Source organism: Podarcis liolepis, assembly GCF_965112155.1.
Source record: "Podarcis liolepis genome assembly, chromosome: 6".
NCBI lineage: Eukaryota > Metazoa > Chordata > Lepidosauria > Squamata > Lacertidae > Podarcis > Podarcis liolepis.
Window position 1 is genome coordinate 4,399,361 of NC_139559.1, and position 26,198 is coordinate 4,425,558.

Below are 26,198 nucleotides of genomic sequence, written 5' to 3' on the forward strand. Positions count from 1 at the left end.
ATAGGAGTTAAAAAGTTAGGATGGTTCTCCCCCATAGCCTTCAGGCCATGTATTGGGTGCTGGGAATTCTAAACTGCGATCCTGACCACACCTCATGGGGGCACTTTTGGATTATGCAGGCTATAAATGAATTATCTCTGGTGCCAGTGTGGGAGCAACAGGGAGCATGGGTGAGGTTCTGTGCCCACAGCCTGAGGATTGGGGGCAGATGTGCTCATTCTTGTTAGTGCCTGAACTTCTTAGGAGAGGCAAAGACTGCGTAGCATTTCAGATGCATTTACAAGAACTGTCAGCTTAGTAGGAGCAGTTTGGGTTTCCCCACTGCAAGTCGTTTCCAGATGTGGCAGGCAAGGTGCTCCTCTCCCAAGCATGAAATTCATTTAAAATCAGCTTTATTAGATTGAAAGCAGGCCCCATTTTGCAGAGTCGACTTCTCCAACTGGCCTGGTGGGGTAAGAAGCATCTGTGCCCCCACCGCTCCATTTTCATAACTGAACTGGAAGCAGGACACCTCTTAAAAAGAGAGCTGAACCAAATATCTGATTTCATTCCTCAGGTAGAAACTAGTAATTCTGAGACAAATGGTGTTGATATTCTTTTCTCTTCAGTCGCCTCTGATCCCATTAATTCTCCTCAGAGTATTGATCTCGGGTGATCTCAGCCATTCAGGGATCATGAATGGGATGACGCCACTGTATAGCCAATTGGAAATGACTGTAAGATGAGTGTGATTCATCTAATGAACTCTGTTAGCGGAAGCCCTGCAAAAGGGCATCCACTTTCAAAATGGGATTCCCACCCCCTTATATCCCTGTGCTCCCTGAAACTCTGGGGTCTTGGGGTACCCCCAGAACAGTGCAAGGGGGATCTTTCTGCCTTGCAAGCGAAAATGCTTGTGCAGACGGAACACATGTAATAGTGTGACACTGAATTGCATGCACCCGATGTCATTTCAGACTATTGAGGGTCAGGGCCAAACAACGTATAGACATAGTTTACAGGGGATGTCAGACATTTATAGTATCAGCTTAAGGACTTATCAGACTGCTAACAGAAGTTAAAAGGCAATCTTCATTCTTGACCGCATGCGTTGGGAAAGGATTTTTCCTGGTCATGTTGGCAAGTATCCTTCACCTGGGATGTTGTGTGTTGGTATCTTACATTGTTGTTGTTGTTTAGTCGTTTAGTTGTGTCTGCCTCTTCGTGACCCCCTGGACCAGAGCACGCCAGGCATTCCTATTTTCCACTGCCTCCCGCGGTTTGGTCAAACTCATGCTGGTCGCTTCGAGAACACTGTCCGACCATCTTGTCCTCTGTCATCCCCTTCTCCTTGTGCCCTCCATCTTTCCCAACATCAGGGTCTTTTCCAGGGAGTCTTCTCTTCTCATGAGGTGGCCAAAGTATTGGAGCCTCAGCTTCACGATCTGTCCTTCCAGTGAGCACTCAGGGCTGATTTCCTACAGAATGGAGAGGTTTGATCTTCTTGCAGTCCATGGGACTCTCAAGAGTCTCCTCCAACACCAGAATTCAAAAGCATCAATTCTTCGGCCATCAGCCTTCTTTATGGTCCAGCTCTCACTTCCATAATCACTACAGGGAAAACCATAGCTTTAACGTACATAGCATGTTGCTGGGATGCGGCACCGAATTGTTTAGGCCGTGTGTGCTGTTGACTATTACTATTTTGAGGAAAATAATGTATATATAGCTTCTTCTGGAGCGCTTGAAGCACACTTTTGGTTAGATCAATGTTCCTGCAATGGGTTTTACTGGGTGCTACCTGTATTTTGGGACGTGGGTGGCGCTGTGGTCTAAGCCACTGAGCCTAGGACTTGCCGATCGGAAGGTTGGCGGTTTGAATCCCCACGACAGGGTGAGCTCCCATTGCTCGGTCCCTGCTCCTGCCAACCTGGCAGTTCGAAAGCACGTCAAAGTGAAAGTAAATGGCATTTCCGTGCGCTGCTCTGGTTCGCCAGAAGCGGCTCAGTCATGCTGGCCACGTGACCTGGAAGCTGCACACCGGCTTCCTCGACCAATAAAGCGAGATGAACGACGCAACCCCAGAGTCCACCACGACTGGACCTAATGGTCAGGGGTACCTTTACCTGGATTTTATTTTACTTCCACACTTGGATCAAGCTAGTTTAAATGGGTGGTTCTACCCCGTTTCTCATGTATATCATCTAATGTCTGCCTCAACGTGGTCTCTGGGCCATTGCCAGAACATGTCCTGGATTGGGTCTGATCCAGCAGATCTTCTCTTATCCACAAGGAAGATGATCATAGTTTGTTAAACCAGTTTTCTTGGACATCCAAATTGGGCCACTGTGTCCTTATTTCTGCTTGCAAACAAAGATATCAGACTGTGATGAGGAGGGAGCACACGGGCCCATAAAGCCATCAGATCATTAGGTCTGAAGTGGAACAGGGTGTGTTCAAATCTTAAGAGTTAGATCTGGACCTAATGGCAGAGGCTTCAGTTGTCATGTCACACAGGAACACCTCCTCTTGCGTGTGTCTATTCAGATGAAGGACTGGTTTCAGTTCACGGCTAGTGTTTCTAAAATTGCTGAGCCCCATGCTTTGAACAACCTTGGCAGCTGTGTAAAATTGGGTGGTGTCTGATCATTGGGTACATTTGGGTGTATACCGACTCCTAACTACCGTATTTTTCACTCTATAAGACACACCAGACCACAAGACGCACCTAGTTTTTGGAGGAGGAAAACAAGAAAAAAAAAATATTCTGAATCTCAGAAGCCAGAACAGCAAGAGGGATCACTGTGCAGTGAAAGCAGCAATCCCTCTTGCTGTTCTGGCTTCTGTGATAGCTGCGCAGCCTGCATTCGCTCCGTAAGACGCACAGACATTTCCCCTTACTTTTTAGGAGTGAAAAAATGAGTCCTCTAGAGCAAAAAATACGGTAACTGGTCCACCAGAAGCACTATTCTGTTGGAAAAAAAATACTGTGTAGGCCCACAGATTCCTAACCATATCACAATTGTCCTTAATTTATTTTTTTAACATCTTTCCTACAATGCTGGAGAAAGCTCCTTATATTGCCCCAAATCAGTTTGAAATCCATATTGTGGTATCAGTTTCATAATTTTTGACCCGGCAATATATCGCCGTGTGTGTGTGTGCATGCGCTATGCAAAAATCACGATGCTGCAAAAACCCTGAAGCCTGCCCAATGCCTCTACATGGCTCCATCCTTATTTCAGACACTGTGATATATTAGCTGATAATATATCCCGATGTTGAGAGCCAGGTATCTCCCAGCCCTAAAACTCATAACAGAATCGCGTGGGACTGTGGGATTAAATAAAAATAATCCATTAGAAACTTTAAAAACCGCGGAAGTTGATAAGTAATAGCCAAGGCCAACTAGTAGGCTTGAGGTTTGACCTGGAGTCTTCTGGGTTCACAGTGCAGTCTGGGTTTGACAACACTTCCCCTTTTCCGTGGTTTGTGTTTTGAGTTACTTTTGCTGAGAAATTAAGGATAACAGGGACAGAGGAGGGTGGTTGTCTTAGTGATCTGTCCAGTTCATGTTCTAGAAATGAGATTGGATTGTTCCTTGTGGAACCATTCAAGGTTTTGTGGGCTTGGCTTTGGCAGTTGTTCAGCTCCCTTGTTGCTTGGAATGTGCAGGAAGATGGAGATTCTGTCATGTTCGCGTGGTGCACACGATGTTGTGGCTTTCAGGTTTCATTGGTGTAAGGCCCAGCTGCAAATTTCTGCAGGGGGTTGAACTAGATCAGCCTTTCTCAACCTGTGGGTCCCCAGATGTTGTTGGACTACAACTCCCATCACCCCTAGCTAGCAATGCCAGAGTTCAGGGATGATGGGAGTTGTAGTACAACAACATCTGGGGATCCACAGGTTGAGAATCGCTGAACTAGATGATCCTCAGGGGTATCTTCCAACTCTGCAATTCCATTTTCTTCCATGAGAAAGCATGGGGGGGGGGAGAGAGGCGTTTCTGGGGTGGGTTTTGGGTTACGAGATAAGTGACACCCTGGAAAGCAGTGGTCAAGAACACAAGGGCATAGATTTCAGGGGTCTAAGCAAAGCAGCTTGTTTCTGGGCTCTCCAAAAAGTGTGCTTGTAAATATGCCCACCTCCTTGGCAATGCATGGACTTGGGTGCCGGGCATGGTTTGGGCAATGTCATGGCATTTGAGGGGAGTAAGCCATTCAGAGACGGCGCTGACAGGTGCCAAGAGACGCAGGCTCCTTTGGAGGCCCTGTTTGCCCATGAGTGCGCATGCAGAGCTTTGTGGCTTTTCTGTTCCTCACTGGTCATTGCTGAAACTGGGGAAGCCCCAGCTTGCCTGTTCTCCCTCCCGCGTTCCCCTTTCCCAGGATCCCCTCCTTCTAAGCGAGCAATGTGTGTGTTCTGCCCTCCATTGGCCCGTGTCTTCTGGGGGCAGCTGCTGCAACTGGTCTCCATCTTGCCTTTTTGTAGAACCTGACGGAGCTCACCACAGTTTGCAAATAAGCTGTCATCGGGAGACTGTGCCCTTTCGTATCCCGACTTAAATCTGGACCTTTGCCCACCACCGCCAAGCCTCTTGTTGCTAACAGGACCGGCTGCCAGGCTCCATAGGCTGCCAGGGAATCGCGTCTCTGTTCCAGTGCAGCAAGATGGCACTCTAGGAAATGTTGCACATTCTGTTCATACCTTCCCAAAGTAAACGGCTCCGGGACAGGAATGCCCTTTATTTTTCCAGCCGCTGGCTTTAACGGGGACGTCTGCCTGCTTGGGAAGGACTTTACCGTGTAAGGTGATGAGGAGCCTTTGTAGCTGAAAGGCCAACTGTGCAGCCGGCACTTGAAGCGGCAGCGAAAGCAGCCTCTGAGACGCTCCTTGCTCTCTCTGTGCTGCAAATCGAAGTGGGTGGGAACTCCTGGGCCGCCTCTTGCCAATTTGCACATTGCCTTCTGAGGCTCTGGAGGGCAGCCTGCCAACTGTGGCAAAGACCCAGCGAATGCGAGATGTCTGACCTTCTTGAAATGGAGCCATTCTTCATTCAATTCAAATTGCACGTATAGGACTGTTGCCCAGGTTACAGGCACTTGGAGGGCTGCAGTTTCTCACTTCCTGCAACAAATGCAGGCTTTTGTTGTTTTCTGATCGAGTAACCTTTTAAGAGAGGGGCAGTGTGTTGCTGCAGAGTTACACAGGGTGTCTGCTGTCTGCGGCAAATGCTGCAATTCCATGCAAGATTACCTGAGAGTAAATCTACTTGGGAGTGATTTTTACTGAAGGTGGGAGAGATAAATAAATAGCACTGAATTCAATGGGACTCACATCTAAGCAAGCTTAGCATTAGGCTTTAAATTGCTTTATCAGAAAATGGCACTCAAGGCACTTGATATACTCTCCTGCCCCTCTGTCTGTGCTGCCGCATAATGCCTGAGGTGCCTTAAGTTGGCTTTGTGGGAGCTGCTCCATTTGAACCAGTGTGACCCACAGAAAGGTGAATTGGCTAATAAACGATGGCTGCCACAAATGCATGTTCAGCAGCTCAATTACCATCTTTGTCCATACAGACTAGTTTTAGCATCCTTGGAATTCTTCCAGCTTTTGAGAGAAGGATATGGATTTCCTGATCAGGAAATAATTGCAGGGGACTTGTGCTCTTGAGTTGGGAGTGGAATCTTAGCTGTGCAGAATTCGCATGTGGTTATTTGGAGTGCGTACTCAACATTTTTTGGACACGGGTGGCACTGTGGGTTAAACCACAGAGCTTAGGGCTTGCTGATCAGAAGGTTGGCGGTTTGAATCCCCGGGGTGAGCTCCCGTTGCTCGGTCCCTGCTCCTGCCAATCTAGCAGTTCGAAAGCACGTCAAAGTGCAAGTAGATAAATAGGTACCACTCCGGCGGGAAGGTAAACAGTGTTTCCGTGCGCTGCTCTGGTTCGCCAGAAGCGGCTTAGTCATGCTGGCCACGTGACCCGGAAGCTGTACGCCGGATCCCTTGGCCAAAAAAGCGAGATGAGCGCCGTGAGAGTCGGCCATGGCTGGACCTAATGGTCAGGGGTCCCTTTACCTTTACTCAACATTTTAAGATCAATTCAGTAGCGAGCCGAAAAAGGCTTTAAGGAGCGTGCCATTGTGTTCATGTCCTGCTTGGCCACGGAAAACAAAGTGCTGGATCTTTGGTCTCATGCAGCAGCCAAGCTCTTGTTAGGTTCATAATTATTATTATTATTTGCATTAGATGCTGCGTGCTGTGCCATTTTACTTCGGTACATGCATGCTGCATTCCTTGAGATAAGCCTTAACCCCCCCCCCCCCCGGGCAAGGATAAAACAGCCAAATGATGTGAAGTGCAAAAAAATAAAATAGAAATAACAGCCAAATACAGTTCTTGAACTGTATTTGGCTGCTATTGAACAGGAATATTTTTACCGCCTTCTGTAAAAAGGTGCCTCAGACATCTCTCAAAATATACCGTATTTTTCGCTCTATAAGATGCACCAGACCATAAGACGCACCTAGTTTTTGGAGGAGGAAAACAAGAAAAAATAATATTCTGAATCTCAGAAGCGATCCCTCTTGCTGTTCTGGCTTCTGGGATAGCTGCGCAGCCTGTATTCGCTCCATAAGATGCACACACATTTCCCCTTACTTTTTGGGAGGGGAAAAGTGAGTCTTATAGAGCAAAAAATACGGTAATTCCACGGAGCTAGAAAGCACGACGCCTTGTCCCAGGAGGAAGCTGAGCAGGGCTGCTGCTTCAAATGTGGAAGCTCTCGTACAGGCATTGGCCTCTTGCGAAAAACGGATGTTCGCTGCTTGGATCCCTCGATGTCTCAAGCTCCGGGTCCAAAGCTGCACTTTCCACCTTGCCAACTTTTCCTCTTTGCTCTCGGCCGTTCCCCTCCTTATCTCTGGTGGCAAACATCATCCATCCATCCTCCTGCTCTGGAGAGGAGTCCTGGCTTTGTCTTTGGCTCTCCTCCTCCTCCTTTTCTTTCTCCTTCTCCAAGTGGGGGCTGTCCCTTGTCAGTATTTGGCAGTCTCCCCCGTGCTTGGAATGTTAGATTTGATTTTGCTGCAAGAATGTGTTTTGATTCACAAAAAAATCGTGTGGGTTTGGTATTCTTTGGCCGTTTTGGAGGCTGGCTTAATTTGATAACGAGGCCAGTAAACATTTGTTACCCTAAGTGGGGACTGTTACGCAATTCTGCATACATGGGAAGAAAACAAACCCCAAACTGTTGATTTCTTGTTGAGTGCTGCATTCTGAAGAGGATAAGTGTCTTTGGCTTTAAAGGAAAAGTTTTTAAATTCCTGTTCCTCCAAGGCAGCCCAGAAAGATAACCATAGTTAGTACTGTACTGAATGCCACTGAGAGGGCCAGGAGAATAAACGGGCTTTTGCTTCTTCACCTGTCTCCCTGCCTGTGTCATCTGCTTGTGCAACAGAGGTGGCTTCCAGGCCAAAATCTATCCTTGGAGGCATCTAGAATAATAGAAGCATAGAATAGAATCATAGAATTGGAAGAGACCACAAGGGCCATCGAGTCCAACCCCCTGCCAAGCAGGAAACACCATCAGAGCACTCCTGACATATGGTTGTCAAGCCTCTGCTTAAAGACCTCCAAAAAAGGAGACTCCACCACACTCCTTGGCAGCAAATTCCACTGTTGAACAGCTCTTACTGCCAGGAAGTTCTTCCTAATGTTTAGGTGGAATCTTCTTTCTTGTAGTTTGGATCCATTGCTCCGTGTCCGCTTCTCTGGAGCAGCAGGAAACAACCTTTCTCCCTCCTCTATGTGACATCCTTTTCTATATTTGAACATGGCTATCATATCACCCCTTAACCTCCTCTTCTCCAGGCTAAACATGCCCAGCTCCCTTAGACCATTTTGGTTGCCCTCCTCTGGACACGTTCCAGTTTGTCCGTGTCCTTCTTGAATTGTGGTGCCCAGAACTGGACACAGTACTCCAGGTGAGGTCTGGCCAGAGCAGAATACAGTGACACTATTACTTCCCTTGATCTAGATGCTATACTCCTATTGATGCAGCCCAGAATTGCATTGGCTTTTTAGCATAACTAGTTTGAATCCAGAAACCCTAGAGCCATATTACGCAACATGGTGGGTCAGTGGGTGTTCACAGAGGGGTCCAGATATATTTTTATTTCCAGCAGAGGCTGTATCACCGCTTCTTTGAGTACCAAAGGCATGGACCTCTCTCTAGGGCAGCGGTTCTCAACCTGTGGGTCCCCAGATGTTGTTGGACTACAACTCCCATCATCCCTGAGCTCTGGCCTTGCTAGCTAGGGGTGATGGGAGTTGTAGTCCAACAACATCTGGGGACCCACAGGTTGAGAACCACTGCTGTAGGGGGAGAGGTTTCCACCTTCCACACAGAGCCTCCCTTGTCCTTGTGTCCTGCTCCAGTGTTTCTCCAACTTCAGCTGTTGCTGGACTACAACTCCCATCATCCCTGACCCACTGGTCCTGCTAGCTAGGGATGATGGGAGTTGTAGTCCAACAATAGCTGGAGACCCACGTTTGAGAAACAATGTCCTACTGTTGAGGAAGGCCAAGTACAAGTAATGAAAACAATGCAGCTACATTCCTCCCTTTGCTCTTTTGAATTGCCCTTGGGCCAGGATGGGTTCCCTTGCACTGCTGTGCTTTATAAGTCAGCATAAGAGCACACACTGTTTGAATCTGGCTTGGGCTGGGGAGAGTTATGCCCAGCCCATGTGCAGAAGGGAATGCTGGCAGCGGAAGCAGACCCTGATCACGCCCAGTGTACAACTAATAGGAGATCTACACCTGTGTGTCTGCAGCTCCTGACATCAAAAACCAGGGCAGTTAATGAGACCCATATCTGATGTGCCTTAATACAGGGCATTGGCAACCCGAGAGCAGGTAGGCAGCGCAGGGGAGCGGTTGTGTCCATCCCTACCTTCCCCCTTCGCAGGAACCTGGCCTGAGTTCCGCAAAGCAGAAGGCGCAAAGCATCGCATGGATTTTTAGGGATTATTCGAGCTCAGGCGCCTTCTGTGCTGTTCGCACGCGCATGCAAGTTTATCCTAAGAAGTCTGCATTCTGTGAAGACATGTGGTGTTGGCCCAGAGTTCTTGTCGGCTCCCTAGGAAGAAAAAGAGAGAGCCGCAACTGTGGTAGTCAGGCAGTCTGGGAAAATTGGGGCATGGCTCTACTGAAGTCCTGTTTCTGTGCAGTATATACTTAAGAAATCTGGGTGCATGCAGCCACACCACTTTGTCTCCTTCCTTTAGTCCTAAGGCAGGATGTGCGTTACCGGCCCTCCTTGCCCTCCTCCTCACCACTTTGCTATCGCTGCTGTGCGCTCACACTATTTCAGTTTCAACCGCTGTCCTCACTGCTTTCAATATCTTGCTGTTCAGGTCTGCCAGTCTCTTCGGACTTCTACCGGCTAAACTCTTCCATCTTCCCCCAGCTGCTGCCCTGCACTTTCAGCTCATTTGATCTCTCTAAGGAAGGGACTGCGGACTCTTTTAGGCTTGTTGGCACATTTGGATTTCTGAGGCACCCTCCCCATCACTACTTCTCTGCTTCAGAACAGCATGGAAGGAAGCAAGAGGGTGCATAGCTCACACTTCACTTTTCTAGAGGATCTGTGTTGTAGTATTAGTAGTAAGTAAATAAATAAAAAATTAAAATTTATTATTTATTCCCCAGCCACTCTGGGCGGCTTCCAACAAGAGATTAAAAGTACATTAAGACATCAGTCATTAAAAACTTCCCTAAACAGGGTTGCCTTCAGACCTAGTCAGTTCCAGTAGAATTAATCCGAACCTTCAGGTGCACATACAGTCGTACCTTGGTTTTCGAACAGCTTAGTTCTCAAATGTTTTGGCTCCTGAACGATGCGAACCCGGAAATGACCGTTCTGGTTTGCGAACTATTTTTGGAAGCCGAATATCCGACGGGCTTCCGCAGCTTCTGATTGGCTGCAGGAGCTTCGAACCAAACCGCGCTTTGGTTTCTGAACATTTTGGAAGTGCCTCTTTTTCAGCCTCCTCCTTGGGAGGTCTCAGAGGGGGAAGACCTCAACGCATACATGCGTTGTGGCCTAGGCCATTGCAGACGTTAGGCGCATATAAGGTTTGCCAGTCAAAAGGAGTGGCTAGAACAGGAATGCATCCCTGGAAAGCAGTCTGACGGGGAGTCTGGAAAGGTGGCGTCTGAGAGCAGGATGGTGGTAGCATACGGATGCTCGATTCCTTGCTCTCCGGTAAAATCAGAATCAAAGCCTCACGCATCATTTGCAGCCTCTAGACGTGTGTTCAGAACACTTAGGAGAAAATATCGGTCTGGTTAACCATTTTGTCGACAAGGTCTGTTTCTCAAAACTTGTTGTCAGGTTACGGGTGACATGGATGCTCCCTGCAGAAGGACTCTGTTAGAGTCTGTCTGTCTGTCCCAGCCAAAGATCTGAGTATTCCTGGCTAAACTGGGCATGGAACCCCTTTCCGGGATGACAATGTGTAACATGTTTGTGTTCTTGTGCGTAAAATGTAAGTGCAGAACTTTTCTTGACCTCCTGTTATTGTCTTCTTACTATAGGGAAGCAGCAGATATGGTATACACCACAGGTGGGCAGGCTCCCCTTGCTGGCCCTTCCTCACCACCCTCCTTGAATATGTTTACCTGTCTAGAACGTGTCCTTGAAGTCTGGTCACCCAGAGTATGTGCAGAAACCGGCCTTCTGTACAAAGGCAACGCCCACCAATGGCCATGTAACTGTTGGCAGGTTGCCTGGAAGAGAGTGCAGCCATTGGGTTGGGGGGAACAGGTTCCTTGCTCCTGCCATGCACATAGTATTAGGAGTAAATCCCATTGGCCTTGGAGGAGCTTACTTCTGACCAGACGAGGACGGATTGCACCGTGAACGTACCCAAACAAAACCGCTGATGCCTTTCTTCATTGCTTGACTTGGGTCGAATTGCCTGGCGGGTTTAAATTTCCCAGGTTCCAAGAGTCCTTTTGTTCAGGGCTTTCCCAAAGGTCCTTGTGCTTGGATCCCAAAGGCTAATCTAGGCGTGCTCAGTGGAATTTTTCACACTCCCCGCAGCAGATTATCAAGCCAGCTCACCAACTTTGAAAAAGAGTTTCCCTGCCATGGGGCTGAGGCCTGCTCTTTTATAATACAAGGCCAAAGTTCTGTGGATGCTGAGAACTTTTAAATGTGTTGTGGAAGCGGGGATTATTGGATTGTCTTTGTTTTTATTTTTATGATGTATCTTGTCTTTTATACATTGCAATTTTACGTTGTGAACCGCCCCGAGATCTACGGGTATGGGGCAGGGACGCGGGTGGTGCTGTGGTCTAAACCACCGAGCCTCTTGGGCTTGCCGATCAGAAGGTCGGCGGTTCGAATCCCCACGACGGGGTGAGATCCCGTTGCTCTGTCCCAGCTCCTGCCAATCTAGCAGTTCAAAAGCATGCCAGCGCAAGTAGATAAATAGGTACCGCTGCAGCGGGAAGGTAAACAGCGTTTCCATGCATTGCTCTGGTTTCTGTCACGGTGTTCCGTTGCACCAGAAGCGGTTTAGTCATGCTGGCCGCATGACCCGGAAAGCTGTCTGTGCACAAACGCCGGCTCTCTCGGCCTGAAAGCGAGATGAGTGCCACAACCCCATAGTCGTCTTTGACTGGACTTAACCGTCCAGGGGTCCTTTACTTTCATAGGGCAGTATACAAGTTTTATCATCATCATCATTATCATCATCATCATCATCCAGCTGCTGTTCTTTGGATCCTGGACACAGTTTCTAGACCACCCTTTCCCTGAAACATCTCTTAGATACTTACTGCTGCCTCAACACAGGAGTGAGCTTAGTTAGCCTTCTCATTTCCTTGACCAGTTAAGCTCGGGCAAGTCGTGGTTGACATAGCCAGGGAAGTGAGGATTTCAGAATGTGTAGCATTCTTTTAGCTCCTGGGATCTATGCTGTCGTGCCTTTCAATTGACCTATTTAAAAATAACTGTGTGTGATTGTCAGGGGTTTAGGAGCAGAAGCACGGGCAAGGGAGGAAACAGAGAGCGAAGGGGAGGAGGCAGAAGAAAAGATGAGTGATGACGACGACCCGAGATCTCCTAGTCTTTCCAGTGAATCAGAGGATTCACAGAAAGGAGCACCAGTGGCCAGGGCAAGGGGGGAGTCTAGGGGGGCACCCCAGGAAGATAGAGCCAGAGGGGACTCAGGGGGGAGCAGCTGGAAATCGGGACCAGCGTCACCGCCAGGAAGCAGGGAAGAGGAAGGGAGCCAGGGGGGAAGCGCTGGCAGCTCACCACAGGAGGGAGGGCATGAGTCAGGAGTGGCCACACCTCCATCGGGGAGCGAAGAAACGGTTAAGAGGAAAGTGGAAGGTTGGGCGCGCGCGCCAAGTTCAAATGCAGAGGAAGGCGGCGCAGTAAGCAGCCCCGAAAGGGAACCAGGTCCTAAAGCCCGGCGCAAGGAGGCAGGAGGGTCCGGGTCAGCGTCAGAAGAATCCCGGAAGGAAGAAGCCCCGGGGGGTAGAGGGACCCAGAGGAGGACAGTCAGGCGGAAAAGGTGGAGCAAGGCTAGGATATTAAGTTGGTGCACACGGGGCGGAGACTCAGACGGAGCTTCGCCGACCTAGCTACTAGACGTAGAGTTGCGCGCAGCAGCGTGAGAATGGAAACTGTAATTCAATAAAGACTTTTACTTAATGATCGCTGGCTAGCGTGATCCTCCGTGAGCTAGGATCTTCAAGCAGCTCTGACAGTGATTAATTCACCTGCTTTTGTTTAAGCTGTGTGCGCATCTTAGGCAAACGGTGCCTCGAAAGGTGACTTAGAAGCACGTTCTAAATAAAAGTGGAAGAATTGTCCTGAACATGGGTCCTCACTCCTTCACCAAGCTCAAAACCCGTGAGCGCTTCAGGTTCAGAATCGGCCAGTGGGGGAAGAGGCAGACTAGACAAATGTACCAACCTCCTTGCTCTGGACACGAATGTCCCTGTATCTCGCTCGGCTGTCTCCCAAGATGAGTCTTGCCCTTTTAAAATGGAAGCCGATCCTGTCAAGCTGGCCATTACAATCCAGGCTCACCACGGCCCTTAATTTGTAGAGAGCCCCATGGCAGGAGGGGTCCTGCACTGGATGTATACAGGACCTTCAAGCGCTAAAGAGCTCCTTGCTGTTTTCTTCCCTGGACCAGAATGTAGGTCCTTGGAACCTGCTTCCCTGCTGGTCTTAAGTTCTTGGCCAGCCCTGTGCTTAGTTGCATATCTCACTTAATCACAAACTAATCCTCTTTAATGGTTGTGGCAGACCTGTTGCAGAGCTGCAAGGGCTCCCCAAAGGCTTTTCTCAGGTTGCTTTCTGCCTTTCCTGGTGTGCTGGAAATATCAATCGGTGGGTCCTTTCTTGCGGCCACATGTGACCCGTTTTGCACAGTTGTGAGCAGCGAGCAGCACAATCAGTTTATGTCTGGAAGCCTCCCCTAATGACACTTAATGTTCGTAGACTATTTTAGAGTAGTCAAAGCACTTCACAAAATTTATCACATACCATACTTTTCTGTGTACAGTCATACCTCGGGTTAAAGACGCTTCAGGTTGAGCGTTTTCAGGTTGCGTTCCACGGTGACCTGGAAGTAACGGAACGGGTTACTTACGGGTTTCGCCGCTCGCACATGTACAGATGCTCAAAATGACGTCATGTGCATGCGTAGAAGCGGAGAATTGCGACGATGCACAGATGCGGGTTGCGTTCTGCTCAGGATGTGAACGGGGCTCCAGAACGGATCCCGTTCGCATCCAGAGGTACCACTGTATAAGACTAGGTTTTTTGGTGTGTGTTTTTTTTAAAAAGTATGCTAAAAAGTTGGGGTTGTCTTATACATGGATAGTACACAGGGTGGACATTTGATTGGTTGCTGCCACTGGTTTCAGTGGTTATTGGGCAGTCCTCCACAAAGAAAGCTCAACAACATGATACGGAAGGGGGGGCATGTCTTCTTCACCTCCTTCTTCGCTACAATATATCCATTTATTTCCAATTGTCATTGTCAAAAGGGACTAAAATCTATAAAATTCATAGAAAATCAACGTGCCAATTTGCTCAATTTCTCTAGGACTCCATGACACCTCCCCTGTCCTCCATAATCCCTCAAGCAAGGTGTCAAGACCCTAATCCTGTCAAATCGCTCTGCCAAGCCTTTCCTCCGGGCAATGCCAGGTGGCAGACTAGGCATACATGGACCATTGTCTTCTCATCAGGTACTCAGGATGTGCTTATCTGCGCATATCTCCAGCTCTGCATATTCCCCCCTCCCTCCTCCATATGTTAATCCTGTGTGACCCAACCTCTTCTTAATGTATTCATGATGTAACTGGGATGTATTTTGCACTGTATTCTGGGACATGGAGGGAAGTTTCAAAAGTTCATGTCACCCCTTTTCTCGCTGTTCAATCTCGTCTTGAACCTGTTGCGCAATAAACTTGGATCTTCTGCAGTTTGCTCCTGTCTCCGGCTGAGCTCATTTTCTTCCGCAGGGACCCGCGGACTTAGTCCGACGAGTTGGGTGGCAGAGTAGCCCCGCACCCAGATTTTACCATAACAAACTCTATGCCATCACCCCCATTTTCTAAAATGTTAGTCCCCCAAAATAGGGGGCATCTTGTACATGGTGGCATCCAATACACTGAAAAATACGGTATTTAGAAGCAATGTTTTGAGCCTACATTATCTGCTTCCTTTAGTCCAGTTGCTAAAGAGCAAGTGGGGAGGACCTTTGGCCTTTGGGTGCTGGTTCATGACTGTTGAAAATAGGATACTGGACTCTCTATTAGTCCCCAGGTCTGTTCTAGCAGGGCTGCTTGTGTAGGTTTTGAAGGTCCTGTGTGAGTGTCTGGAGGCGGTTGGAGGATGGATGGTGGCTAACAGATTGAGGGCTCATGGGAGTCCCTGGATAGGGACATCTCAGAATAGTAAGTGTGTCACTTGTTTGTATGGAGTTTTATAGAGAGCTTATTTCTGAACAGCGTATGACCTAATTATCCATTGGCCTTAGTTAGACTCCTGGATTTATTTTTTGTTAGAGCCTTACTGTTGCTTCTCATTCTTATTTTCAAAAGAAATCAAAACCCATTTTTTCAATTGTTGAATGCTGGCGTTGAGTGGTAGCTCTTTTAAGAGTACACTAAAGGCATGTTATCAGTTCTCTCCCCTGCTTCCCAGAGGCGATGTGGGGCAGGCGAGACACAAGTTAATGTTGTGGTCCTCTTGTTTGGTGAACACCACAACTTCCTGTGCATCTAAGATGCCGTCGCTCTGTGGTTTCATCAGCCAAACTTGGTGTCGTGTAGCAAACTTGGTCACGTTAGGTCTGGATGTTTCTGTGACCTCTGTAATTAAACGGGAACTTGGGGCACAAGGCTGATTTTGGATAACCCTGGGCTGGCCGAGAAAAAGGTAGTATTCTGCTCATGCCCCACTACTGGAAAATTTCACAGTGCTTTAGAAGCAGCGCCTTTCCTTTAAAAAAGAAATTAAAGAAAATTATTGGTTTTTTAACATATCGTTTTCAACAATTATTAAACATACTTTTATATCTTATACATTTTTTTTGCTTCCAGCAGTCACATCTGAAAATTTTCCAATGTTTTCCACTTAATTTACATTTCTTACTTCCACTATTACATTTAAATATCATAACTAATGTTTCTCTTCTTTTCTTTGGAAATATTTCATATATTCCTCCTTACAAAACTTCTTGTAGTCCTACTAGCGTAATTTGTTGATTACAGTTGCTCTTCAAATAATTTGTATCTTTCTTCCAATCTTCTGTGAATCTCTGGTCTCCCAGGTTTCGAATCCTTCCTGCCATTTTATCCAATTCTGCGTAGTCTGTTAATGTTGTCTGCCATCCTCCTTTCGTCGGTATTTCTTCTTGCTTCCATTTCTGGGCCAGCAATACACTTGCCGCTGTCGTTGCGTATAAACACAGTTTAATATCCTGTCTATTAATGTCCTCACTTATAATGCAAAGTAAAAATGCTTTAGAAGCAGCACCTTTCCTTGAAGGACACGTTGCAGTTGGGGTCTTGGGCACTCATTCAGCAGACGCAAAAGCTGTCAGCCAGGTGGTGGGTCTCTTGCCCCTCTAGGTGGGGCAAAGGGGGGTCTGTTCTGGTTTCTGCATGACGTGGCATCATTCAATGAGTTGGCTACAGTGCTGGTAACCAAATCCCTGTCTTGTAATTCCCTTTTCCTTCCACATTTCTGCTTTAACAGCAGTGAATTTGGGGAGGCATTGTGTAGACAGGACCGTGGTTTGAGGAATCCTGACTAATTGGGGGCTGGGGGTGGGGGCTGGCTGGCTTTATCAGGGTGGGGTCTTTCTCTTGGTTTACTCACCAGAGCTCAGGAAAATGGGAAGGATCAGAGCATATTTTCATCTGGCAGCAGAAAGGGTTCAGAAAGGACATATCCCCTGCCCCAAGCAGCTTACAATCCAAATTTCCTTTGCAAGGTGGAAGTGAAGGAAGGAAGAAATAGCAGAAATATGAGCAAACACAGTTAAGACGAATTAAACTTCCATTCAGTTGGGGAAGAGGACTGGGGGTCAAGTCTGTGGGATTCACTGAAGAATCACTGAGAAGGGATCTGAAGAAAAAAGGTTCCATCTCTGTGGAGAGCGTCTCTCTGGTGCCTGTTACCGATTTTGTATTACAGTCGTACCTTGGTTTTCGAATTTAATCCATTCGAAAAACCAAGACACAGTTTCTGATTGGCTGCAGGAGCTGCATGTTCGGCTTCTGAAAATCAGAACAATCACATCTGGTTTCTGATCGTCTGGAAGCTGAAATGTTCAAGTTCAACGGCGTTCTGAGGTTCCACTGTAGTTGGCCGTTATCGACTGAAATCTGTCTCACTGAATTAATCTGCCATCTGAATTCCTCTCCCCACCCCAGTTGAGAGCCCTGTGCTTTTTGACATGTGTCCGATTTGTTTCCTTTGCTGGCCACGATCCTCCTGGGAAATGTTTCTCTTGGGTGTATTTTGCCCCCAGGATGACGTTCGCTTCCTTTTCCATCACAGGTATGCTGGAGGATGGAAAGAAGTTCGACTCGTCCCGTGACAGGAACAAGCCATTCAAGTTTGTGATGGGCAAACAGGAGGTCATCCGTGGCTGGGAAGAAGGGGTTGCCCAGGTGTGCAGGTTTGAACAGTGCCAGGTAGCCGGAGTTGGGCGGAGAGGAGAAGTGGGGGCTCTTCCTGCCTTCTGTGCACGAAGCGGGAAGGTTTGGTGGCTGAAAGGGATGGGGTGATATTTTGGGCCGGCTGGGATTTCCCCCTGCAATTGGGATCTGGCTCGTAATGACCTCGGTGGGGTTTACCTGGAGAGAGCAACCTCTGTCTTATCCCTGCATTTTGCATGTGAGTCACAGTGGTGAGAGATTTGCATATCATGCCAGCCATCTCATGATAAGACTGAGGTGGATGCAGACTAGAAATGGAGGCATCTCTCAGCGTCCTTTCGGGAATAGTTTGCAACTAAGCCTGTCTGCCTTGTCCTCGTTGCTGGAATGGAGGGAATATGAAGGATGTGGCCAGCCAGTGTCTCGCCCCCCCCTGCCCCCCAGACACAGCAGGGAAACCTGAGGCCTTTTGCTGCCAGGCTTTTCTTTGTCTCCCTCTGTTGTACACCTTGCCTTTTCCGGCCTGTGTGTTTCAGAAACGGGGATTCAGACACCTTCTGGGGAAGGAAACAAAGGCGGAGGGGGTGGGTGGTGGGAATGGGCTTCATCTGCTCTAATGGCCTGCTGTGTTCCTTTTGCAGATGAGCGTTGGGCAGCGAGCCAAGATGATAATCTCGCCAGACTATGCCTACGGTCCCACCGGCCACCCGGGTATCATCCCACCCAATGCCACCCTAATTTTTGACGTGGAGCTTCTAAAAATGGAATGACAAGAGGCATGTGTTCTTCCATTTCCCTGCTCCGGGGTAGGTGATGGTATCGGAAGACTCCTCGGTTTGTGGGAAAGAGAGAGAGACAGAGAAGAGGCACTTCCAGTGGCTCAGGGAGAGGCAGGTGTTGGGAGGCCTCCATCTGCGCAGAAATCTCTAGAACGGGGCATCCCGGGCCCATTCATCAGCCTGGCACAAAGCGTGACTATCTTGCCATAAGTGGCAGTAGCAGGAGATTGAGAGCTTCCTGCCAGAGCTGAACTTGGCACCTGAGCAGGGTTGCCTGGGCAACTAATGGGTACAACGCCTTGAGTCAACAGGGCTGAGGTGTCGGATCTTCTCCACCTCTTTTTTATTTTGGCATTTGCGCCTGTTTTCTCCGCCCACCCCTTTCTCTCTCTCTCTCTCTCTCTCTCATTCTCTGCACAGCGCAGCTGCACCCCTCCTCTCTAGGGCAAACTCTAAAGCAAGTTCCTTTTTTTTTTTTTTGCCTTGACAGGTTTGGCACATGGAGAAATCCAGAAATCTCTGCTTCAAGACGAATGCACATGAATTTGTATGGAGCTTTCCCAGCTGTCCACTACATCCACCCTAATTTGAATGTTTTTGGGTCACTCGGCTCTGCTTCTGATTCTCCTTCCTTGTTTCCTTTCAATATTTGACATTTTTAAGCTACATGCTGTAAAACCTCAGCTTATCTGTTCACTTGTTTTGGGGTTTAATGGTTTTTTGTTTTTGTTTTGGTCAGGTTCTTTAATCTTATTATATATTTTTTTGGTGTAGACTTGAGTTGTGTATGATCGAGCATTGCTAGTAAATATACTGGTTGGTTCACATTATATAGGAAAAGTTGCTTGAAACGAGGCAAGCCTTTGTTTCGTTTCCGTTTTGGGGAAGTACCTTATTGTATTAAAAAACCGATTTTTCTGCTGCAAAGCCATACAAAGCAGTTTGAGAGGCTGTCGAGGGCTGAATCACCGGGAAGCCTCAGTCATAGGAGTTGATACGGTTCTCTGCCTGAAACTGGGGGCCACAAGGGACTCTTCCCCCCCTGCCCCCCCCTACCATCTTGGGGAAGGGGCATCTTCCATGGTGACGTAGCGTCAACCTTGTTGCTCTGGGGGCAGCTCTCTCCCCCAGCCCACTGACCTCTTCCGCCGCACCCCCGCCAGTATTGTGGTGCGTGGTGTTTTCTACTGGATTTTCAGGATATTTTTACCTTTTAGCAGTCTGAATCCCCGCAGCTAGCTAAATTCAAGGACTTCGAAAGGTGCTGCTTTCCCCACAGGGGGTGATGGGGGTGGTGTGAACCCGTGCCCGCTCCCCAGCCCGCCCCCCCCCCCGAGTGCGGACACACCGTAGAGAGTTCTTAACGGAGATCTGATGCTGGTCATCGCAGCTTGCCACAGCCGCCTGGGCAATGCACCGGCCCCCGTCCTGGTGTCCTGCTGACCCCCTCCCCACCCCCTCACGTAGTGAGTTTTGGTAAGAGAATTGCCGCTGCCTCTTCTTCCTCCGCCGCCTCCTCCACCATCACCACGTAAACACATAGAGTTTTATTATTGCAATAAAAACGCTTTACGCTGGCTTTTCTCAACTCTGGGCATGTTGTTTGTCTTGGTTATTGCCTCCCACTTGCTGCTCTGGGAAACGGGTTGGCCTCCGGCGTCTTTATTGGTTGTGTTCTTGTCCTGTTCTTTCCTTCGCATTTTGGCACCCGAGGCATCCAGCCACACGCCAGCCTAGCTCCTGCAAAGGGTCAAAGTGGTTCTGCAGTTTGTGCCCGCAGTTTAGGCACGAGGTGTATGGATAACCCTGTGCCAAGGTAGAATTCCAGCATCCCAGCTCAGATCAGCTGCCAAGAACCTGGCGTATTTTCTTCTTAAAACGGGTAGGCCACACTGTGCCCTCGAGAAGTTAGGGCTACGACTCACACCTTCCCTGACTGCTGCCCATGCTGGCTGGGCCTGGTGGGATCTGTAGTCTTAAGACACCTGGAGGCAGCATTTGAAATTAGGCAGGCACAAGGCGCATTTTGCACCTCGCTTTCAACCACTTGCAACCAAGTGAAGGTGCCCAGGTGCCCGACACCTGTACAACCTGGATGCCTGGGGGCAGGGGGAAATCCTTGGGTCTTGACCGTTTTCAAACACAATAATAGCACATCCTGTAGAATTACATCAGTTATATTTTATCTGCACAATCTGAATGAATTTCAGGGACCAAAACGCTTTCTCTGTTTCACCTTGAGCAGGATCAATGAACAATGTTCTAGCTAGTTGCTGTAGGAGGCTTCCTCAACCTCGGCCCTCCAGATGTTTTTGGCCTACAACTCCCATGATCCCTAGCTAGCAGGACCAGTGGTCAGGGATGCTGGGAATTGTAGTCTCAAAACATCTGGAGGGTTGAGGAAGCCTGTGCTGTAGCTTGTCTTCCCTTGCCCCCACCCCACTGCCCTGTTCACAGTTGTGAAGACTTCCTGCGTTATGAATGGTCCATGATGCCATTAAGAAAAGGAGGTAAAAATAGGCTAATACCTATGTGGTTTGTCCCTGGATATAATAATAGTACAGTTACGTTTGCTTCATGTTACGTTTTTTCAGGTTGTGTCCCACGGCGACCCAGAAGTACTCGGAAAGTGTTACTTCGGGTTTTGCTGCTCGCGCATGCGCGCAAAATGATGTCACGCACATGCGCAGAAGCAGCAAATCCCGACCAGCATGTGCGCAGGCGCGGGTTGCATTCCTTTCATGTTGCGATCAGGCCTCTGGAACGGATTCCGTTTTCAACCAGAGGTACCACTGTAATAATAATAATAATAATAATAATAATAATAATAATTTAGACCCCGGCCGTTTGGCTGGGTTTCCCCGGCCACTCTGGGTGGCTCCCAACAAAATATTAAAAATACAATAAAACATCAGACATCAAAAACTTCTCTAAACCATGCTGCCTTCAGATGTCTTTTAAAAGTCTGGTAGCTGCTGTTTATTTCCTTGATTTCTGGTGGGAGGGCATTCTACAGGGCGGGTGCCACTACCGAGAAGGCCCTCTGCCTAGTCCCCTGTAACTTTGCTTCTCTCAGTGAGGGAACTGCCAGAAGGCCCTCGGAGCTGGACCTCAGTGTCCAGGCAGAATGATGGGAGTGGAGACGCTCCTTCAGATATCCTGGGCCAAGGCCGTTTAGGGCTTTCAAGGTCAGCACCAACACTTTGAATTGTGTTGGGAAACGTACTGGGATTCTTTTAAGCAGCCCTGTGTTGGTGGCACTTCTTGGTGTGCCCCTTGTTTTTAGAATGTCTCATCCACCTTCCCCTTGGGACATTTTAAGGTTTCCAGTCACGTGAAACTGAGGCTGGGAACTTCGGAAGGCGAGAAGGACACAGACGAAATAGCCAGGTCTCCATTTTGAACCGCAAGATCCCGTTTCCTCCGTCTGCGCTCAACAAGTCAGCGCTCCTCTTCGAGCCCCCTCCCTCTCCTGCCTTAGGAGTGTCACTGACAGATCGGCCTGCCCTGGTGGACATCTAATTGCATTATGGTAAATCTATTACAGTTGCCTCCCGGCCTCCCATTTGAGACGAGGAGCGAGTGTTTAGTGCCTTGAGTGCCACCTCTCTGCTTGGTACGGAGGATTAGTCTCTCTGCGCGGAGATGGCTCCGCTTAAGGAGGTTGCGGTCTGAGCTCTCAATGTCGCTGAGCAGCGAGAAAGCCCAGGCGCTATTGTAGAAAACCCCACAAAGTCCATGGGACCTGTAACTGGTATAAGGCCACCAGTGCAATAGGCAGAAATAATGCAATAAATTACAACAGTAGTGCCTGAAAACATGGGATAGGCATGAAACGGATTAATATTGCAGGACCCGCTAAACAGACTGCAAATACAAATTGCTGAATGCTGAATGAATAGCATTGTTGATAAGATCATTGCTTCATCACAAGCAACTTAGAATTGAGAAATTTCTTGCGGTTGGCAGCTGAAAACCCGTTGGCATCATCTTGTCTCTCTTCTAAAATTGGTTCATCTGCCCTTGCGCTGTTTAGTAGTCTCGTTGACTTTGTGGTTTTGGGGACAGAGAGAAACACCAGGGCCTGTTGTTCATTTTTTTTCCTGCGATCACAGCTCAGGAGGCTGCATTCTGGCGATCTTGGCTTTTGCTTTAACCTTTCGAAGCTGAAAACATGGCTGGCAGCTGATGAAATCTAGAGGGAACTGAGCAATGCCTGCATAGGTGGTTTGTGTCTCCCCTCGGAGACCCCACCTCTCCTAGCGCAAGCTGGATGAAACATGCCGTACAATAAAATATTGCAGTGTTTCCCAACCTTTTTTGGGCAAAGGCACACTTGTTTGATGAAAAAAATCTCGAGGCACACCACCATTACAGCCCCGTGACGTCAGCGCGCAGCGTCACGCCGGGAGGGACGCACGAAAGTGTAACTTTCAATTTTTTCCCTCCCCCTTGCCGGGGAACCTCCAAGCTTTGGGGGTGGGGGGGGAGGAGGCAGCAAAGCGAGGGACTGAGGGACTCCTCCAACGACAAGGGTTGGGGAAGAAGAGAAAGGGCTATTCCGCTCCAGTCACGGGAGGGGAATATGTACTGGCCCAACTGGTGTGCGGTCTTCGGAAAGCGGGGTGCGGGAAGGAAGCCTAGGCTCGGGGTCATAGAATCATAGAATCATAGAGTTGGAAGAGACCACAAGGGCCATCGAGTCCAACCCCCTGCCAAGCAGGAAACACCATCAGAGCACTCCTGACATATGGTTGTCAAGCCTCTGCTTAAAGACCTCCAAAGGAGGAGACTCCACCACACTCCTTGGCAGCAAATTCCACTGTCGAACAGCTCTTACTGTCAGGAAGTTCTTCCTAATGTTTAGGTGGAATCTTCTTTCTTGTAGTTTGGATCCATTGCTCCGTGTCCGCTTCTCTGGAGCAGCAGAAAACAACCTTTCTCCCTCCTCTATGTGACATCCTTTTACATATTTGAACATGGCTATCATATCACCCCTTAACCTCCTCTTCTCCAGGCTAAACATGCCCAGCTCCCTTAGCCGTTCCTCATAAGGCATCGTTTCCAGGCCTTTGACCATTTGGGTTGCCCTCCTCTGGACACGTTCCAGTTTGTCAGTGTCCTTCTTGAACTGGGGTGCCCAGAACTGGACACAGTACTCCAGGTGAGGTCTGACCAGAGCAGAATACAGTGGCACTATTACTTCCCTTGATCTAGATGCTATACTCCTATTGATGCAGCCCAGAATTGCATTGGCTTTTTTAGCTGCCGCGTCACACTCTTGGCTCATGTCCACCGGGCGCAAGGTCCACCGACCTCGGTGGAGAAAGGCAACAACCGGAGCCGATGACCAGTGGCGTAGCATGGGTTGTCAGCACCCGGGGCAAGGCAAATAATTTGTGCCCCCTAACCCGTGGATTTTAGCACTCGAGTGCGAGCGCGCCCCCCCCCCAAGATGTTGCGCCCGGCCCCCCTGCACCCCCACGCTACGCCACTGCTTCAGGTCCCCCAATAAAACATTTGAGGGGGCCAGTCCCCCAGTTGATGGGCATTGCCAATGTGATCAACTATGCAGGGTGGGGTTTACTTGCCTCCCCCCCCCCATATCATACTGTATTCACGTTGGCACCCCTGATGAACTCAGCGGGGCTTACTTCTGCCCTGCAAGCCTTTGCACCTCCACGTCTCCTTTCCTCTCTATATGTAAGAGGGTGAAGGTCAGGCTGGCAGCGCAAATAAGGGCCCCGCTGCTGAAGGCCTCGCCCGCCGCGACCTCCTGGTCCACGGGCAGGGCAAGAAAGTGCCTTTTCCTTGGAGGGCGGGAGTCTTAAATTTCAAACCATTATTATTATTATGAATATCTAGGAGAAGGAAAACTCTGATCCTAAACTTCTGCTGCCTTGCAGCTCTACTGATTCTTGAGAAAAGCTGTGGGAGTAAACCCGAGCAAAAATCCTTACCCACTGCCTTGTGCGGCATCTTCTGGAGAAGAAAAGGAAGAGGAGTAAACTCCACATAAATCTGGAGTGGAGTCCTTACAGCACTTGGAGGGATGCCTCCTTTCAGCAACTCCTGCAGACAAGCTAGTGTAACTTAAAAAAAATATGTTTTGAGCATCAACTTGGGAAACAGTCTTGAGTGGTCAGGAAGTTCACATATCACACTGTGAGCTTTGGTTGTCCTATTAAAGGTATCCTTTAACTATGTATTCGAATTTTGCTTTAAGAGAGAGAGAGAGAGAGAGAGAGAGAGAGAGAGAGGCGCCAATCAACAGCTTTCCTCTCCCCCAGAGGAAGCTACATTTTTGCTGATGAGATATCCGTGTTGCTAATGTAGCACCATGGGGTAGCAGAGAGAGTGAAAGTTAGAAATATTTAAAAGGACTCTAGGTGCTCTGTGCCTTGAAGAATATTCATGCCCCCAAATGATTCTGTAGCTCTGGTTATAATAGCACCCCCCCCGCCCCCTTAAAAAGGCATCATTCTCTTTGCTCCACGTCGGCAGTTTTTGAAAACAGTTCTCGGCGAGTGGGAGGGGGGACAGTTTGGGGGAGCTGTGAGGGGGGAAATGAGGAAAATGAAATAAATATTTCATCAGCAGCCAGCCTTTCAAAGGCACCAGATGAGTAGCCTAATTCAATCAAACATATGCTTTTGCACAGCGGTCGGCATTTAGGAGGTGTTTGCCACATGCAGAGAAACGGGAAAGACGGAATCCAGTGTGGGAAAGGAGGATCTAATGTGCGTGGTTTCTCTACCTCCACCGACGACTCGCCACGTGCGAGGAGGAAGGCGGGCTCCCTTCACCTCCCCGTCCCCTCAAGGGAAAGGGAAAACGACGTGAGGAAAAGCGACGCGGGACAGCCAGCGAGGTTCTCCTCAGAGCCTTTTCCCGCCGCCCCCTCGCAAGACAGCCCTGAAGCCGAGCGCAGAGTGAGGGGCGGGGCCCGGCAGAGTCTTGCTGCCCCCCAACGCCTCTCGAGGCGGCATGAGGGGCGCCGCGTCAAGGGCGCCGGCGGGCGCAGCGGCAGCTCCTGTCAGGGCACGAGGCGGGCCCGGCGCCTCTCCCCCACCCACCCCGTCCGCCCACCCATATCCCGCTCAGGAGGGGCCGGTGGGCTGGCAAGCGCCTCACAGCAGCAGCACCAGAGAGGGAGAGAAGTCCGCCTCCCGCTGCCGCCGCCTCTTCATCCCCAGCAGCAACTTCCCTGCCCGGCTCCCCGCCGCCGCCACCGCCTCCTTCTCTCCCTGCTTTGCAGTAGCAGCCGCCGCCGCCGCGGCACACCAGGCAACATCCCGCGGCACACTACTGTGCCGCGGAACACCGGTTGGGAAACACTGAAATATTGGGGAAAATGAAGGTTTGTTTGACAGTATAAAGTGTTCAGATTCTTCCTTGGCATCATCCGGAAGGAAGAAGATTCCACGTGAGAAAGCCTGGTGCCTTCCAGATGTTCACAGCTATGGTGATGGAGCTGGGATCCAACATCTGGTAGACTCAGAAAGGTCTGTCTTGGCACCTTGACCTGCGCGAGAGAGCTCTCTTTCGTTCAAAATTGTGTTGCAAAATCTCGGCAAGAACCCAAGCAAACATTTCCCCCTTTGCCTAATCAGTTCCTTTGCTTCATTCTGCTTTAATCACACTTGGCTGATGTGGGCGAGGTAAATTGATTGCATCCAGGCCATCTGACTTCCCTCTTCGCTTTGAGGTGGGAGCAGGAGGTCTGCAAGGCCACCGCTGGAGCAAGTGGTATAGCGGTCTTTCTAGCTGAGGTGGTTGTGGTCAGATGGCAGTCTTTCCTGATACACCAGTTCAAAGGCTTCTGAAACGCTGTTAACAACGTTGTAAATACAGTGGTACCTCTGGTTAAGAACTTAATTCGTTCTGGAGGTCCGTTCTTAACCTGAGGTACCACTTTAGCTAATGGGGCCTCCCGCTGCTGCCGTGCCACTGCCGCACGATTTCTGTTCTCAACCTGAAGCAAAGTTCCTTTTTCCCCTCAAATATTTTTATTCATTTTATAACACAAATAAACAACACAAACAGAAAAGCAAACAATACAAATTCTTGTCCTTATTTTTTCTAAACATTGTTAGGTGGGCTTCCCCAAGTCCCCGCTATCTGATTTTCATTTTACCGCATCTTTAGCAGTTACAGATATCATAATTTCTAACCATTTTTTTAAAATCACACTTACTTTAGAGCTGAAGCAAAGTTCTTAACCTGAGG

At 48.9% G+C, this 26,198-nt stretch overlaps 1 protein-coding gene across 5 annotated transcripts in view; it reads left to right on the forward strand.

Moving 5' to 3' along the window:
• The window catches only part of FKBP1A (FKBP prolyl isomerase 1A), a 24,872-nt gene extending 5,315 nt beyond the window's left edge, over positions 1–19,557 (forward strand). For 2 of the 5 annotated variants that reach the window (XM_083507810.1, XM_083507808.1), the window contains 3 exons: positions 17,090–17,202; positions 17,832–17,996; positions 18,460–19,557. In XM_083507810.1, the coding sequence (XP_083363936.1) occupies positions 17,090–17,202; positions 17,832–17,960 (242 nt within the window). In that variant the 3' untranslated portion in view covers positions 17,961–17,996; positions 18,460–19,557. Of the gene's footprint in view, positions 1–14,571; positions 15,891–15,959; positions 17,203–17,831; positions 17,997–18,459 lie in introns of those variants that run through there. The other 3 variants (XM_083507811.1, XM_083507809.1, XM_083507812.1) reach the window with 2 other exon arrangements.
• Positions 19,558–26,198: the final 6,641 nt, after the last annotated feature.